Raw genomic sequence first — 18050 nt, forward strand, 5'->3', positions numbered from 1 at the left:
CTCATGACCACATATTCCTATACATAGACCCTCACCTGTCTTTGTCCATCACACAGAAAGAAAATGGAAAACTTGCAGCAATCTTTTCAAACTCTTCCTGAGAAATGTATCCATCTTGGTCATGATCATAGTTCTTGAAGACAGACTGTGAAAAAAGGAGTTTCTCTGATTATCAAAGAGAAACCAGTCATTTCTCCCTTTGGCCAAATGCCAAAGGGGCTGGAGTGGCTGATAAAAGCCTCTCCTCAGCCTGATGAGAGGAACAAGGAAATGTGTTCCTTAAGCTGCTGCAAAGGTACATGGGTCACATCCCAGATCTTTGCTAGTACTGGAATTTGGAGGGTGGCCAGGAGTTTTTGACCCATTAGCATATCAATTATGCCATACCCTGGCTGGTGGACTCCTTGATTGTTGCACAGAGGGCTGTTCTACTTTGCCCTTTCATTGCTCAGCTTAGATTACACCTTCCCTCTGAAGCAGTGCCCAAATTTTTCAGTTTTAGATTCTCTTTATTACCTTTACTTATACTCAAACCTTTTCTAGCACTTCTCTGCCCTTTAAATATATACTTTCCTGCTAGGTCTTTAAGAGGAGGCATACCTTCCTCCATACGAGGCCAAAGTGTGCTGGCAAAATATAACTTCTGTTCTGCAGCCACAATACGAGAAGTGGTTCCCTGTGTTCAGTAGGAACAAGTTTCAAGTCTCTCACCTTATGTTTCTACCACTGCCCCCCGCAATATCCAAAACTAAGCCAGGCAGTGCCTTGCTTTCGTCTGCTGAAACACAGCTGTACTTACATCCACCATCCTCTGGACATGTTTGCTTATAGTCTTTGGGTCAGGTTTGGGAGATATTCCAGAGGCCCAGTCCACTACTACTGGTGGCTTTGAAGGTGTTAGTGGCTAAAATGAAATAATCAGAGACATCCCCATGACTATAATAGTCTACAGCTCTTTCCTTTCTCATTACCTGACAGTTGCAACCTTCCTCCACCCCCCGCCAAATGCTATGTGGCAAGGAGCAGAGAGCCCACATGTCACTGAATTTAGAACAGTAATCTTGGCTAACACAAGTATTTCGCTTTACAGTTTATAAAATACTCCTCACATACATTATTTCCATCTACAGATAATTTAAAATTCTTAACTTGAGTTTTAATTTCCTCTCCATTAAACTTTTTGTCAAAGCTATCAACAAAGTAAAGTGAATTACTTAACTTTCTTCTCTGTTCTCTACTTACTATTTAGTAGAGATGTGGATAAAGTGAGAAATAGATAAAAGGCAGGAAGACAAGAAATAAATCTGAGGCCTAGACAAGCTGGAATGAAATATACTCTCAAATATTTGACTTGGTCCAAATTAAAATCTCTTCTAAAAATGGGAGAAGGCACTCTTTCCACTGAAATACTTGAAAACCTACCAGATATTTTCAGTGAACATCTTTCATTACAGTTGGAAGCTAGAACTTGATCTTCCTTATAGAAACAATGAAATTTAGCCACCTGACAGGTCAACTGAATTTCTTCTGTGGGGGCAGTTCTCTCCCCTTGAATACCACTTGTTTTGAGTCTGAGAAGCTTCCCAGGATACTGGGGATTACTGGTCCTTCAGAAGACTGAAACGATTAAACCTGCCAGTAGGAGAGGCAGGGCCAGATAACCTGTGTAGCTCCTGCTATGCAGTGCCAACTGTGTGCTATTTGAGGACTTCTCTGCACAAAGGGTCAAGAGACTCAGAAGATTGCTCTTTCTGACCCCGATGACTACAGCATGATGGGGCTTATCTCCCCCACTAAGCTGGAAATCTTCTGAAGTTTAGCTTCCAACAATATGCATATTGCTCTCATCATCATCAACAAATCACAGAAGAAAACAACAATGTGGGGACACTTCATAAAAAATAGGAGGGAGATGTCACTCCAGCTCATGATACTGTTTCCCTTCTCTAATTTGTAAACCACTGACTGATTCCACTACTCATTCTGATGCTTATGGCATTTAGTAATTTACCATTCACACATCATTCTTATCCCTTCACCCGCAGGCTCTTTATGGTCTGGAACTATTTCTCATACATAAGTTGAAGCTTTACTTCTAGAACAAAGTTGGGCATATAGTAGAAACATAGTATGCTTATTAAACTGAATTAAAAGTTCCTTCAGATGAGTGGCTTGTAAAGCGCCTGTTACCTGCAGGAGTCTTAATATGACAGACTTACTGGGGCTTTGTGGTTCCTTGGTTCCCGGGCATAGGAAAGCTCATAGATTTCATCCTCAGTGTAGTAGAGATCTAAAGATAACTGCAGATCAAAGTAGAACAGGGTTAATTGCTAGAATGCTGTCTGCCTTGCCCAGGGCTGATCTCTTTCTTCCTTAGTTCTTTCTCTCCAGTGGTTTTGTCTTCTAGGTGCTTAGTAGTTTGTTTTTAAAATTCACAAAGTTTGGAGGGTGTAACACTTACTGTTGTAATAGCTCAAGCATTAGTTCTTTTAAAATGTTTTTAAATTTTGGAGAAGTCTGAAGATGCCCTCATTTAAACTATAATATTTAAGCCTTTAGCCTTTATATGGAACTTAGGCCCTATCTGCTCAGGTAGTCTGCACTTTACTTGTTCTCTCCCACAGCAGACAGATGATCTGAAAGGATAGTTTGCATGGCCTGCTACTATTAAAATTTGATTCTAGCAACAGAACCAAGCTTAAATAATAGGTATTAAATGATATTAAGAGTTAATGAGTTTCATATATTTTAGAACTATACAATTTTAGAGGAGAAAGGTCTTAGACCGTAACCAAGAATCTATGAATAGGCTTCAGGAGGTTCAGAATGCAAAAACATGCGTATTTTTACATATATGGATTATGCATATTTTTCTGGGAAGAATGTTCACAGCTTTCATCACGGGATTTTTGATTCTCAAAAGTTAAGGTTTTGTACATCTTTCCACAGGTGATGATGTCTAAGGCTGAGACCTGCCAAGGTCACCTGACTAATTACCAAAAGGTCTAGGATTAGACACCAGCTGGAGGTAAAGCCTGAGGCTCTATCAGAATCATTCTCTGATGTAGAAAGAGGCTATAAAAGTTATTCCATTCTGCAAAAGAAGATTAAAAATTGTATAATTTTAGAAGTGAAAGAGAAATTGGAAGTCATCCCAGACACTAATCCCTCTGATTTTACAGAGGAGGAAATGGGTCTTAGAGTTATGTTTCCAGTCACACAACTGGCGTGACTACAGAACAAGTCTGGCTGAAAGGAAGTCATCTAGTCTCCCCCTGCACTGCTACAAGTGTCCACCTTCCCTTGGCTTAAGTGCTTCCAGGAGCAGAGATCCAAGCCAGTTGTGGTAAGAGCCAAATAATGAACCTGTTTTACTTTTTGTTACTCACTGCCTTGTCCTTTTTTATGAGTACACACTGTCTCCATCTCTCACCAAGCCTGTATCCTGATTTGCTGTCAGCTCCTTCCAGAAAGCTTGGGGCTGCTTTTGCAGGGAGAAGGAAATACTTCTAGGAGTTCAAAGAGCATACTGCTTAAGAGCTGCTGGAGTCCACCGTCTGGGTCTGAATCCAGGCTCAGCTGCTTAATAATGTGTGGTCTTCTTGCAGGTTATGTCTTTGTGCCTCAGTATCCCCATCCACAAAATGGAGATACAGTATTTGCTTCATAGAGTTTTTATGAAGATTAACTGAGCTAATACTTGGTAGGGTGCAGAGATTGGCACCTGGTACACAGTGCTTAGTAATTATCTCCTGAATGAGACTCACCGTCAGCAGGTGCACCAAGTCCTTGTTGGCTTCCAAGGGTGGGGCTACCTCTTGCAGCTGGACCAGTTCGTTGATATGATTGTAAAGGGCCAGCAGCTTGTGGACGTTCACCTTCCCGTCCTCCAGATAGTCGGGCATGGCTTCGTATAGGGAGATGAGGTCCTTGAGGTGCACCCCCAGGATGGGGATCTTAAAGTGGGTGCACTCCCCATAAGCTCGCCGGTAGTTGTCATAGTTTCTGCAGGAGGACAGCAGCTCAGTCATCTCACCCAGGACCTATAAAACAGAAGAGACCCAATCTCAAGTATCCTCCAGGCAGAGTGTATTGCCTGCAATAGCCACATTGTTTACTCTCAGCCTGTACTATGATTCACCCCATCTTTATTCTGTCCGGCAAGGATTGATTCATCTAAAAGGTGCAGATTATGACTCCCAAATGAAAACTCCAGCTATGTCAAATGTCACTGTTCTTTGATTCTGCTACATGACTGAAAAAGTTTAAATGAGGTCATATTTATCATTTTATACTAAAATTTTTCTTTTAAAAAATAAGTCCCTGATATAAAAAGTAAAGAGTATATGGTGAATAGTAAGTGTCCCTCCAGCCACTGTCTCTAAGCTATGCATTTCCTTTCCCTAATGTCTTCTGAATGCTTCTAGAGCCACTGTACTACTTAACATTTGAAATGTGACGTTAGAAGTGCTGGCTATGTGCTGGCCATGGGGAAAAGCATGTGTTTTAATTGTGGAACTTCAGTTGTCTATTGCATGTTCTTATTCTTTATGCTTTGCTATATAGGCCTTATCTCAATGGTTCTCAATGGTTTTCAAAACAGGCCTGTGTTTAGGAAGCATTTGACATTCCATTCACTGACTAAAACCCTAAACTAGAAAGACTGAACAGACTAGGTCAATTCCTAGCAAAGGATATGCATGAGAATGAGACAGAGGGCCCAGGGAGCTCTTCCTTAGAGCTCACCCCATGCCTCGGCCTTGGAAGGGGCAGGCTGTTCACCAGCACAAAAAAGGAGCAGCCAAATCTGGTGTTCTTTTCAAATATGCCTGGTTCAAGTCAGCAAGCAGTTCACAGAACCTCATTCCCCACGTGCGATGACCAGTTTTTTCACAAGCAAAGACAACAAGACTGTCTGCCAATCATGTTACAACACAAAATGACAATTTTAAACACTGCTGGAAACTCTTTTAATAAAACTGTGGCCTAAGAAGTACCATTTCTCCCCAGTGAAGAACTTGAGGTTTTAGTTATCCTCTCTCCATCACTTTGAGTTGGTAAGGGTGCCCTCTTGTCACACACCTCTAGCAAACAATGCAGGTGACTGAAGTGTGGATGGTGCTCACAGATGAGACTAACAGCATAAATGAGATATTTTTTTCCTTAGAAGGTAAAACTACTTGGGGGACACTTGCTTCAACCCTGGACTAATTCACTATATAGAGCACCCTGAGGGGCAAGCAGCTACAAACAAGGAAGCACTGCTTTGGGGGACCCCAAGTTGAAGAGGAGGAGCAAGCCAAATAAGTGAAAAGACACAAAGGCATGTTAATCTCTGTGACTGTTTCCCTCTGTCACCTCTGAGACATGGGCAATCTCTTCAGATCTGCCTGGTCTCAGCAGAGCTATTAGAGAATTATAAAGTGACCAGACCATAGGAGGTGGGGGTGGGCAGCATCCTCAGAGTCCAGTATTGTGAGAGCAGGAATGATTAATAAGAAACTCCCAAAAGGAGGCTAAACACCTGGGAAAAACATGGGACAAAAAGGCGCAGACATCTCTCCCTGAGCAGACGATTTCTGTTCCAGCTTGAGAGGATTGGAGTTTGAGTTTAGGAAGGGAAGGCTGGTTGGTCCTCTTAAATGAGATGAAAATGCTCAAAGAGCAGTTGTAATTTAACCCACACCATACATAGTTGCGCTGATATCCTCAGTATGTCATAGTAGCTTATATTTCTAACAGCCTTCTGTTATAAAAGATTAAAGTCTATTCTGTAAAATCTAAGAATGTAGAAAAATGCATAGGATATTGAAGAAAAATATTCCTCAATGAAACACTATTACAAAACAGCACCTGAAAAGCTCATTTCCAATTATCTGGGGGAAATTCAACTATCTAGAATGTCATTCTCCAAGGAATCTTGAAAGCTAGGGTTTCTTTTTGATTTGTTTTCTTAACTCATATTTTGCATTCCTATTTGGAGTAAAACAGGTTGTTCAACTGTTTACAGGGTAATTTCTGAGTTGTAAAAACTCCATGTTCCTTAACTGTATTCCCGCATTCACTCTTGGCTGCCATAGTCAGACAGAAAGAAAGTGCAAGGACCCTTTTTTCTTGCATCTATGCTGGAACTGTAGCAGCAGGCAGTAACTGCTCCAGGTTTGTCAAATAGATGCGTTTTTGAAAGCTAGGATTTTACTGTGTCACTATATAACTACACTTGACATGCATACTGAAACACTATTCCTTTCTGGAAAACATTCTGGAGCAAGGGAATCAGTATTAAAGACGGTGACTGTGAATATTCAGTGGCATGTGAGCATGGGAAACAGGCGCACATCGTTTCAGCTGACCAGCAGTGACACTGAGGCAAGATTGAATTACAGTCACTCTCAGATCTATGATGTCCCCATCCTGTGGGTTTTCTTGAGGTTTGCCTCCTTGATATTTTCCCTGGTTGACAGGATAGTGTGGTTCGCAAATGCTTCCTGGGTTGCCCCTCAAGGATGAAATGATGTGGGTCCTAGGAATGATGCTGAGGAGCCCAAGAGGAGACAATCACACTGACCTTATTGATTTCAGGTGGGACGTGCGAACTTGTCTCTTTGAGCCTGGAGATTGAGCTGTGACATAGCCCACCTATCACAGCCATCAGTGTATTGAAGTTCTGTAGTTGGTGGAGCTTCTATGACACACAAAACAGATGAGAACAGAGTCACTGTACCTGTCAGTTATATGTGAGTTTAGAGGCTGCCTCTTGTCTCTGTGCCCCGTCTTCCTTATACTGTTCAAAGACTAGTGCTCAGATGTTGTAATTTCCTGTTCGTTTCAGGCTAGCAGGTCTCAAGTCTAGCAAGGCTTCCCTCCCTTTGTGGTTCTTTAGGCCACCATCTAGATCAGTGGTTTCTAAGAATCACCTGAAGTACTTGTTTAACACAAAGATTTCTGGACCCAAGCCCAGATATTCTGATTGCCTAGATCTGGAGTTGAGCTTAGGGATGTGCTTTTAATATACTTTTAGTTAATATCAGAGCAGGTGGTCCATGTACCAAACTTTGAGGACCACTGGTCTGGACTATCTAGGGCTGGAGAAATGCATCATTAAGTACAATCTTTTATATCCTCCATACCAAATTAACCAGACATTTTTGAGGGCAAGGACTTTGTCTTATTCTCCTGTGCAATTCCAGTGCCTATATAGGTCAGTAATTGGTATAGAGAAGCTAGAATCTCTGGTGAATTTCAAATACGTGTTCAAATTTAAGTGGTCCTCAAATAACATTGCAGGTCCTCAGATAACATTGTTTCAACGTCATTTCATTATTATGTTGATAAGTTGCCACAGGAACCTAACTTGTTTATATCAATTAGCCTCTGGTAAGTTGGTTTCATTATCTGTCATTTTGCTTAAAGTTCAAAACCTATTAATGACCTTAAGTGAGGACTTACTGTACTGTTTTCCTCTTATCAAATGTTTACACATTGTCCCTCAAATATTAAACCCAGACATTTAACATAGCATGGGCTCAAAGAACTAAGACAAATTCAGCTCCAGGAAAACTTGGAATTACCCTTTTCTTTACCATGCAGGCCAGACTTGGGAAACAATGCAGGCTGATAAGCATCTTAAAAATGTTAAAGATCTAAACATCTAAAACCGTATCCTGACCCCTAAGATGGTCCTCACCATATTGCCCTTATGTGGGAAATAGAAAAGCTGCCATATCTAGAGCTCAGGACAGTTTAAAACACACTAATCCCACCATGGTTCAGGAGGGAAAAGACTCGCCTCGGGGAGAGGGGATAATTTTCCTCAGCCCAGGCCAAACTCTTGCTCCATGACTCACCTGAGCCACCTGGATAAACTTGATGAAGACTTCAGCTCGGAGCTGTGGGGTGGGGCGGCTGAGCACCATCAGCTGCACCCACTGGGAGATGCCGTTGCACAGGGCAATGGACCGCTCCATGGTAGGGTTCTCCTTCACGCAGCTGTTCACCAAGTAATTCTGATAATCGGAGAACTGGGGGGAAAAGAAACGCATCAGGATTGCTGCTCTGGTATTGTGGGAGATCCGAGGGGCATGTCGCCTCTGCTTAGCTGATGGCTCAGAACTGCTATGGGACAGAGGAGCTCTTGGCCTTCTCCTACATGTCCTCTACTTGGCTAACAAAAATGGTTAGGGGAGAAAATCATATTCTACCCACAAAAGTCATTGCGCATAAGTGGATGTGTACCAGTTTATCCAACATGTCAGTTAATCCAAATATTGTATTTGGGTAGATATTGATACTTCTAAATTCTAAAGAATACAGAATAAAAGAAAGATCTCAGTACTAATTTCAGCTCTGCAGCTAAAGGGCAAAAAAAAAAAAAAAATCACAAAAATTATCTTTTTCAACCCCCAAATATGCTCTCTCCATTTCTCTCCCTCCCTTCTCACCCTCTCCCCCAGCTGTTTTCTTAAGAATGAGATGATAAAATCTGACCTATCTAGCACATGGAATTGTTATGAAGATCAAACATGATCTTCAAACATGAAAGCACTTTAACTTTTCAAAGCTACATGAATGTGAGATGGTGCTAATAGGATACTTATTCACTGTATGCTAAAACAAACCTGTTTGGATTTCCTTTTAACTTGAATAGAGGCCAAGTGAATTGGATATATAAAACCTGGTTAGCTAATTTTGTGACCAAGGTTTCCCAACTGGACAATAGCACTGACTGGTTGATGATGAAACAGCATATGTGGAACTGGAACTGTCCCAGATCACCGTATAAGTAATGATTATAGCTGTTGTGTCCCTGTCACAAACAATCCTCAAATAGGATAACCAAGAGGGAAGAGTAGTCTACCCATTCACGTGTTTCTATGGAAGTTTTTGGTGCTGCTCCCCAGCTATTTCCAGCTCCCTTTTGAAATCAGGTGTGATCATGTGGCATAGTTTAGCTAGTAGCACATCAGTGGAAACGATGTGACTCTGGAGGGGAAAGATACAAGAGCCAGTGAATGATCTGCTGTATTGCCTTTCCACTGCTGCAGAGTGTGTGGAAATTGGTGTCAAGGTGAAGCTTCCCGCATCTGGGTCCCTGAGGGACTGGTGAGCAGAGGCTCCTGATGACCCCTGTAGCTAGGTTAGTGTGAGTGAAAGATAAACTTTTGCTTTGTTAAGTCACTGAGATTGCTCGAAGGGGTTGTTACTTCATATACACGCCTCAGTTCTGCCTGACTGGTAATACATTGATGAGAACACTCACAACCTAAATAAAATAAATACAAATTAAGCCCTATTTTATTGTGCTGTGATTACTACTGGGTAGAAAACAATAAGTAGGACTAAACTATAGTCTTACTATAGTTGATACTATAGTAGTATAAAACTATACTCCTCAGAGACTCATAAAGCAAAAATCTCACTGGTTCTGAGAAAATACCCATGACTCATTCCAGGGGTATACATTTGTATACCTCTCTCCCGCTATAGGGAACATATTGAATTCACTTGTTTTTTTTTTTTTTTTTTTTTAAAGAATCCCGGTAATCTTTATACCCCACCCCCCAAAGTATTATAATAAATAAGATATCAAATGCCACTCAGTTCACAGCAGGGAGAAAGTTCTGTCCGATCCCATGCTGGAGGGAAAATTATTGTTTGGGAAAACTGTTGAGAACTGTGTAGGAAAAGCAAAAAAGTCCCCCAGTCTTCTATGCTGGGGGGCCTTGCCATTTAAAAGAAATGAAGGTTGGAACTGATATTTTCTTTTGCAAATAGAACCCTGCCTCAACTGCAGGGGAGCACAGGCTCAGAGTGCTTGTTCTACTGATTTTTCACTTCGGCCTCCCTTGATCTGAGCACTGGCATCACGCAGACGTCCTGCAGGCCTCACTGAGCAGCCCTGCCAGCTGGGCCTCAGCAGGGTTCAGATTTTCAGTGTGATAAATGGGTCCTTTCAGTGGTCCTCCCCGTGACAGGAAGGTACTGCCAAATGGAAACTTCCCAGGTGGAGCTTTCTAGTCTGGGCTTGTAGTTCTGTCTGGGGGTGCCAGTGAGGAGACTGGGGGGACAATGCAGATTAATGCTTGGAGACATACTTCCAAATGGGAGCTGGGGTGAGGGGAGTTCCTGGTTAACTGGGCAAACAACTTTGTGAAAAAAGGGCAGATGTCCATGTTGTGGGTGACAAGATGAAATATCCTCTGTAACCCGGTTTTCTGTAACCAGGTTTCCTTCCAGATACAATCAGGCTCAGTAAGTTGGGGCTAGGTGACTGAGGAAGGCATGTGACCCTAGCCCCAGCTCAGTCTAATAAGCTGTGTGACCTTGTTCAAGCCATTCTTCTGGGCCGCCAGCCACTCATCCAGGAACAGAGGTCATTTTCAGAAATGCAACCAGCAACGAGGTAGTCTTTATTTTTAGAGCAAAGCTAAAGACTAACTTTCTGTGGGACTGGGGGTTGAGTAAAGGTATCAGCTCTCAGGAAAGCATATTGGCCAGTGAGAGTCTGTTGGCATCTGACAATATTGACAAGTTCTCTTATATGGAGCCAGTGTTCTTTGGTATCACATTCGAAGTTTTAAGGAGCAAGATTTGGGTCAGTATAGTTTAGAATCATGGGTGACTGCTGGGCCATGTCAGCACCACTTCAAGAATTTCGATATATTCTGGGCTAGACCAGTAACATCAACTTTATTTTGGGGTTTCCCTGAGCCATTCAAAACCTAGGACATATCTTAGAGGACATCTCCATTATTATTTTTTTTTTATAGAGAAATTTTTAAAAATTTCTGGAAGCCTAACGATTAGCAGGAGTAAAAGGTTTGTGTTTGTGTGTGTGTGTGTGTGTGTGTACACTCAGGTATGCATGTGTGCCCACTGTATTGTCAACTTGAATGAGTGGTAGGGTGGTGTGGGCCTGGAGGATGGAGGGGGAAGTGCAGCAGGAGCAACACAGGAATTCAGAGTATACTGATTCTCCAGACTGTACAAAGTCTGATGAGCAAGCGTGCCAGCACTGAAAGGGCCTCTAGAGTTAGGAGATAGAGAAGCTGTTCTCTGCTTATGTGCAGAAAAATCCCAGGGAAGTTTTTTTCCTGCCCCCTTGGGTACATACGGATATCCTCCGGAAGGACTTGAACTCAAGGTAGGTGAGATGCTCTGACAGCTCTTCTGGTTCCAGATGGTCAAAGAGCAGGGAGACTTTCCGTTTCTTGCTGGTGTTCGATTTTATCCTCTGAGTAAGTTTTCTGGACCAGTCACGGGCATTGCTTTTGTGGTTAACCGTGAAAGAGAGAAGATGGGGGGAAAAGAAATCAAGATTGCTTTTTAATGAAAGTAAATCCATTAATATTTTCCATAAGATTATACAAAGAACCATGAGCTAATTTTCCTTGGCCAAAACAATACATTAACAGAGTTTCTTCATATCAATTTTTTCTGTGGTGGCAACTATGAAACCTTGATGGTTTTCTATGAACCTTCTGAATGTGCCATGGGAACTGGGTAAATGTTTTGAAGGCCGTGGGAAGGGCAGAGTCTCAGGCATTGGTCATGGTTTCCTGGCCTTTGGTCCCCACTTCTTCATCTAGTCTCAGCCCTGGGCACGTCTATGCTCTCCATGTCTACCGTCTGTCCCTTCATTCTCATAAGAGTGATGGGGACACTCTAGTTGGAAATATCAAGGTAGGAGGGCAGTTTTCATGCCAGAAGAGCACAGAGAACCACACAGAGGAGAATCGTATAGGAACCTGTAGTCACTCTGGGCAGACTTGTGGTGTTTCCTCAAATGTCCCCAGCCACAGAAATGACCAAGGAAGCCTAGCCACCCCTAGAGGTTTCCCCCGCTATTGTCTTGTAATCAACCCATGTGTTTCTTATTGAGTGATTCAGTTTCAATTTCCTACACTAAGAAAGCAAAGGGAGGCAGCCATTTTGAGAGGTAGCAGGTTGCAGATCTGTTCCAAACAGGTGTTCCTGAGAATCTGTGTAACAAGGGTTTTGTGCTCAAATGAGTTTGGGAAATGCTATAAATTCTGTGGTCCCCTTGGCTAGTGAGTGTATTACAGACTCTGAGGTGCACTGTAAAAGGCAAGTTCGACTCACCATTTCTCAAATATATCTGGCCAGGCAGCATCCCACTAATTCTTAAAGAAGATACTGTGAGAAATACTGGTGGAGGATAGTCATCTAGGGGCATATTGGGACAAGGAGGTTTGCATTTGAAAACTGCCATCGGGAATAGGTTCTGTGTCTTTAAAATGAGAAAACTGTTCACTTGAAAATGTTATTTTTCAAATTGTATAGTTCTAAGCAGAGAAGTACAGAAAATCCATACTGATAGATTTATTTGGGACTACAAAATGTGATTTTGAAATTCTACATTTCTATATGACTATGACACAGTGCATTGAAAGCCCTCATAGTCTAGCTTCTGCTTTGCTACTAAGCTAGCCATATGACCCCAGATGAGTCAGACAACCTTGTTGAGCCTCGGTTTCCTAGGATGTTGGATGAAATAACCTCTAGAATTCGTTTCAGTTCTAGAATTCTATATCCTTGGGATCTGCACTATTCCAACATAAAGTGGCCACATTGTAAAACTCTTAGCGTACAATGTGTGTACTCTCCTCTCTCAAATCCAAAAAGGCACTTATTTTTCCATAGTGGGCCAACCTCATAAATAATGTGAAATATTCCTGAGATCTCTTCCAGCTCTGGAAGTCTTTTACAGAATCCACACATGTTATAAACCCTCTCTGCTCAATTCATTTTTTAGCAGTGCCTTCCCCATTTTCAGGTTCGGGAGGCCTCCGGGCATTCGCTGCCGAAGAAGCACGAATTTAGTCATCATACTTTCAGTTTCTCATGATCTGGATACATTTTAGTCAATACCTTGCTACCTGATTTCTTTTTGACTGAGACTTATATATTTTTTGCTCTTGAATATTAGTCACCCACAGCTTTATCGCCAGCGGGCTTCTCTGCTTGCTTGTTAAATGTCAAGCTTTTCACTTTGGTGAGGCAATTTGACCCTGCTTGTGTGAGGGGCTTCTCCAGGTGGTGAGAGAGCAGTGGTTACCGCTGGGAGTCAAAGCCTAGCTGAGCAGCCTGGATTGTATTTCATGAGGAGGTGGTTTTGAAAGATTTGTCAAAACCTTGACACTCACATTTGAGTTGTGTCAATCAGGCGGCAGTGTAACTCCTCACCATTAGCTTTCACCAGTTCCTGAAACTCCTCCATAGTGTCTGTCAAGCTGGCATCCATTTTGAACATGATCCAGAATTCTGTAATCCAGTACCTACAAGAGAGGAGTTAAAAAACACAGTCCAAAACTGTGGGCAAGGACTCACACTTTGGTGGGTTCTTCCCACAAAGAAGACTCAGAAAAAGACAGGCTGTTTTGTCCTTCTATATTCCTAGGAATATAGAATATATATTCTATGTATAGAACATAAGGAGCTGGGGAGCTGGGATGGGAGCATGGGGGAAGGGAAGAAAACAATCCATTGACAATTCTCTGCCCCTCCTTACACTAAATGCTTTGACAGGATAAGGCATATCATAATCAAAGGAGCCATGACAGAGCTTTAGGCACAATCATGTGTAACAGATAATTATAAATAACACAACTCCAGACAAACCAAATGTCCAAAGGTGGGGCAATGTACCTGTAAATTATACTTTATCATAACTTAGAATATAACATGGCCATTGAAACATTTACAAAAATTTTAATGACTAGAAAAGAGTAATATAAAGTTAAAACTATAGAACACAAAATTTTATATGTGTTTTGATCTCAACTATATTTAAAAAAATCTGGAAAAAAGATGAACTATAGCAAAGTAGGTAGTTGGATATGAGTGATTATTAGTATATTTTCTGTATTTTAAAAATACCAATATGAGCTTTATAACTTTTATAATTAATAAAAACAAATGATAACCTCTAAGTTATTTGATACCAAAATGCTGTAAGACTGAGGAAAACACTGGTATAAAATATTAAGCTCAGGCACACTAACAGAAGTTGACTGTGCTCTATTAAGGAATTTACAGTACTAACAACTGCCCTTTCCAGTCTTCCCAGAGGTGGTTTACATACAGATGGTCAGGAAGCAAAAGGTGGGGAGGACAAGGAAAGAACTACAGTCACCTTGCTTCATTTCGCCCACTCCACAAAGTTCCAAATGCATGCAGAAACGTTACCTTACAAAATAGCAGATCTTCAGGCAAAGCCCTGGTGAATTACTTGCCAAGGCATCCTGATACGTGGGCTGTGGTCAAGGGAAATGGAAGCCTCTGTTATAGAAGCCAAATGACTTCTCATCTGTGGAAGTATTTGCTAAAACTACTGACATGACACCCAACCCCCTTCCCCCAACACATAATTTTTTTTTTTTTAATTAAAATGTTTTCTCATCTCTCTGGCTATAAGAACCAACTTAATGTATGCTGCTACATGCTTATTATCACCTAGAAGGATGATGTGGTGACTATCCAACCCATACTGAAAGGGCTTATGGAATGAGGCCACAGCATTTCCTTTGCAGGAGTAGAGCTAGGAAGTCAACTGCATTGAAGGGCCCCAGCACAGGTGACCTAAAAGAAGAAGGGACAAATGACCTCCTGCCCATGTCCAAAAGACCATGAGTCCAACTGAGACAACTTAAAAAGAGCAGCCCCTTAACTTTTAAAATCGATAAACAATTTGTGCAATGAATGAGAAGGGAAAGGAATAAATATTCAGATATACTATCATTATTAAGAATAATAATACAAAAATGCCAACATCCACATAGAGCATATAGGATATATAAATTCAGTAGGTTGATCCTGTAAGTTGTGATGGCATGACAGACAAAGCCATATGAATAGTCCAAAATACAATCACATTAAGGCTCCATATCATTCCTAAAATTCCATGGGAATGGTGCCGTCCTAAGAATATGAAAGAACAGCAAGATTCCATCAAGTTCAAACGTTTCTAGAGATATATGGAAAGAACATTCGTTTAAGAGTGAAAGAAATACAAAGTCCAATCTCATGGTGAATCTAGGGGGGGTCCTACCATCTTCCATCAACAGACTGAGGAATCAGGCTGTGTGGGCTGTGCGCCCTGCAAGACTCTGCCCTCTTTCTCTTTTAATAATTGCCATACGGGGCTCAGTGAATTCCAGCTGGGCCCCTGAGAGGAATCCAGGGAGAAGCCAGTGGAGATGTCGATTAACTGGGGCGGGAGCAGTTTTCCTTCAGTGAGTATGCGTATTGTAACTCCTGAAAAACTGAGAATTAAAAATAGCAAAAGTCCCCATCGTATTATTGATTTTTTTATTAGGAAGGAATCTGTGCATTTTGAGATTTTTATATGCCTGTAGTATTTAAGAGCATATTAGAATGATAGCTTTGAAACTGCAATTCAGAATATATAATTAAGTGCTTTCGACCTGTGGTTTTAAATTGAAATCTTATTAAGTTTATGCATAACTTTGGAACATCTAAGATAATGTTAGCTTTACTGCTTATAACTTTAATCTACTAGAGTTATAAAAACTATTTAGAACTCAGGAAGGCCTCTGAAGTATTTAAAAATAATCTAAAATGTAAAAGTCTTAATTGTAGTTTAAAACCATTGGAAGTATTTAATTAATTAGCAGTCTCCAAATTAACAAAACATTTTTGAAGTCCCCTTAAAAATGGTGGAACATGCAAGACTTATAGAAAGAATAATAAGATTTGCAAGCTAAACTTGAACCCCTAAAGAAAAATTGTGGTTGTGCAATTTGTACTTCTAATAAAATGACTTTATTTTCAAAAACCTAAATTTTAATAAATTTACTGCCCATACAATCTGACCTGGAGGGCACCAAAACGAAACCAAATCAAAAACACAAAACCATGCACACATCAACAAAGCAATCACAATAAAAATAAGCCCAGGAAACTAGCAGACTTCATGAAGTAACAGGTTCTGACACCTGCCTTTGGGTATAAAAGGTAGGAGTGAGGACGAGATGACCTTACATGTCTTTATGCCACATCGCTAAGAAAATGCATCCCCGAAATCCAAAGAGATTCAGCATAATGGTCCATTCCAGATAAGTATGTCTTAGAGTTTACATTTTTATCATTTGATCAAAGAGAAATTTTTGTTCTCTTTTTTAATGATGAAAGCACAAAAAATACATTTCTCTTTTAAAACAACTAAGTGGACACATAAATCAACATGGTGCCTTTTACTGTGGAGTTTATCTTCCTCCTGGTGGTTCCTTATCCTTCTCTTCAAACCTCCCTTCTGGCAGCACAGGGTGGCTGCATGTGGGGCGGGATCTATGTAAATCCTGTGGGTCTACATTGGAGTGCTGAGCCTGCAGGGCAGGCAGAATGCCAGTCAGAAGGGCAGAGCCTCCTAAGGTCATGCGAGCCCCTATGCCATAGCAAAGGCAGCCAGAAATCAGGCTGCTCACTTGAAGAGATGAAGCCAGCACTCATAACAGGCCAGTAATAAGAGGCTCAGGCATCTCCCGACCTGAGAAAAGGCCTTGTGGCTAGAAGTTTAGGCTCCACACCTTTTCTCTCGCTTTGCAGCTGGTCCTGTGACTGTAAAATATCAGGTCAGTTCTGACTGCAGTTTTCGGGCATCTGAACTATTCAAAGCATGTTTTCAAATTACTCCAACAGTGGAAAACCAGAAAACCTTCTGAGCTTATTTAACAATTCTATTACTCCCAAGACAGAACAGAGAAACCAAGTGTGAAAAAAAGATCGTCTTGCCTTCAGTGTTTAAGTTGGGTTTCGATGATAGAGTCTTGCTCATATTCCCTTCTTGGAATCCCTTCCCCCTACACAGACCTGAGCAAAGCCCAGATTCCTCACCTCAAAGTCCTGACGGATACAGAAAAAGTATCTGAGTGTTTTGCACCCACAATAATATAACATTCATTGTGTCCTACCATGAGATGACCACTAAGCTAAGTTCTAGAGAAACAGAGATAGATAATAAGCCTGGGTTTCTGCCCTTGAGGGACAGTCTAGTGGGGAGGATATGTAAAAAGGTAATTTACGATATGGTACATGTATTTTTAAATATATGCTAAAAATAGATTTTTTCTTAAAGTAACTCGTAATTTAATTAATTTTTCAGTACCCTTGCAAAACTAGACACACATGTTTTGCAGTTTACTTATAATAGTCATCTATAAAGACCAGAGTATATAGCTATAACATTTCAAAACTTACAGACTGAAGTTTAGGTAGATCAATTTATTTAGCTAACAGAGTTAAAGTGCTTCACACCTTCTGCAATCATAGATGAAAAGCTTTTCAAAGGGGATTACAACCGGGCCAGGGACGTGAGAGACATGACTTAAGCCATACAAAACTAAAGCCATAGGAATTAAAGATTTTCAATCCATAATACTATTTTAAAACACCAGATGTATTTTTTTTTACAGGAGGGGGTTGGAAAGGTCAGGAAAGACTTCACAGAGGGTCTTGAAAGAGTTTGCTAGGCAAAGGGAGGAGAAGGTGCAGGAACTGTAAGGGGATCCAGTACAGTCCAGTGCATTGAGAAGTTCGGCGTGGAGGGAAAGGGGTTCTGAGAGCTCTAGGACGCAGCAGGAGAGACACACCAGGGTCCGACTGTGGAGGGCCACTTCCTGGCAACTGACATTATCCTTGTCGTGCAGAGGCTCTGAAGCAATGACCTACCTGATTTGTCTTAGGAAAGTAACCTCAGAAGTAGATAATGAACCGGAGGGGGAGGCACGTATGGGACAGAGGCCCAGGAGACCATGGGGGTCCGAATGAATGCAGTGGCATGGGAACAGGGAGAAGAGGCCAGATAAGAGTCGAGAGTGCTTCTGATGTTTCTGATTAGGCAATTGAATGGGTAATGACACCATTAACTGAAAGTGAAAATGAAAATACAGATGTCAAAGCAAAACTAATGGGGTAGTAGCTGGGGTGGGGAGGTGGTGAGTTAATGAGTTAAGCTTTGAATATATTAAGATTCAAGTGTCTGCAGGACAAACTAGCATAAACATTTTTTT

The 18050-nt window shown here is 41.3% G+C and overlaps 1 protein-coding gene and 1 pseudogene across 1 annotated transcript in view; both read right to left on the reverse strand.

The window, feature by feature from the left end:
• Positions 1-18050, reverse strand: part of RASGRP1 (RAS guanyl releasing protein 1) — an 86919-nt gene that overhangs the window by 13049 nt on the left and 55820 nt on the right. The window contains exons 10-18 of the mRNA XM_023527703.1: positions 14209-14276; positions 13167-13298; positions 11114-11267; positions 7848-8021; positions 6569-6685; positions 3768-4043; positions 2220-2300; positions 800-904; positions 36-145 (exon numbers count right to left, since the gene is read on the reverse strand). Coding sequence (XP_023383471.1) covers positions 36-145; positions 800-904; positions 2220-2300; positions 3768-4043; positions 6569-6685; positions 7848-8021; positions 11114-11267; positions 13167-13298; positions 14209-14276 — 1217 coding nt within the window. The remainder of the gene's footprint in view (positions 1-35; positions 146-799; positions 905-2219; positions 2301-3767; positions 4044-6568; positions 6686-7847; positions 8022-11113; positions 11268-13166; positions 13299-14208; positions 14277-18050) is intronic.
• Positions 6046-6178, reverse strand: LOC111736432 (annotated as a pseudogene).

The sequence above is a fragment of the Pteropus vampyrus genome, unplaced genomic scaffold (assembly GCF_000151845.1).
Source record: "Pteropus vampyrus isolate Shadow unplaced genomic scaffold, Pvam_2.0 Scaffold19, whole genome shotgun sequence".
Classification (NCBI taxonomy): Eukaryota; Metazoa; Chordata; class Mammalia; order Chiroptera; family Pteropodidae; genus Pteropus; species Pteropus vampyrus.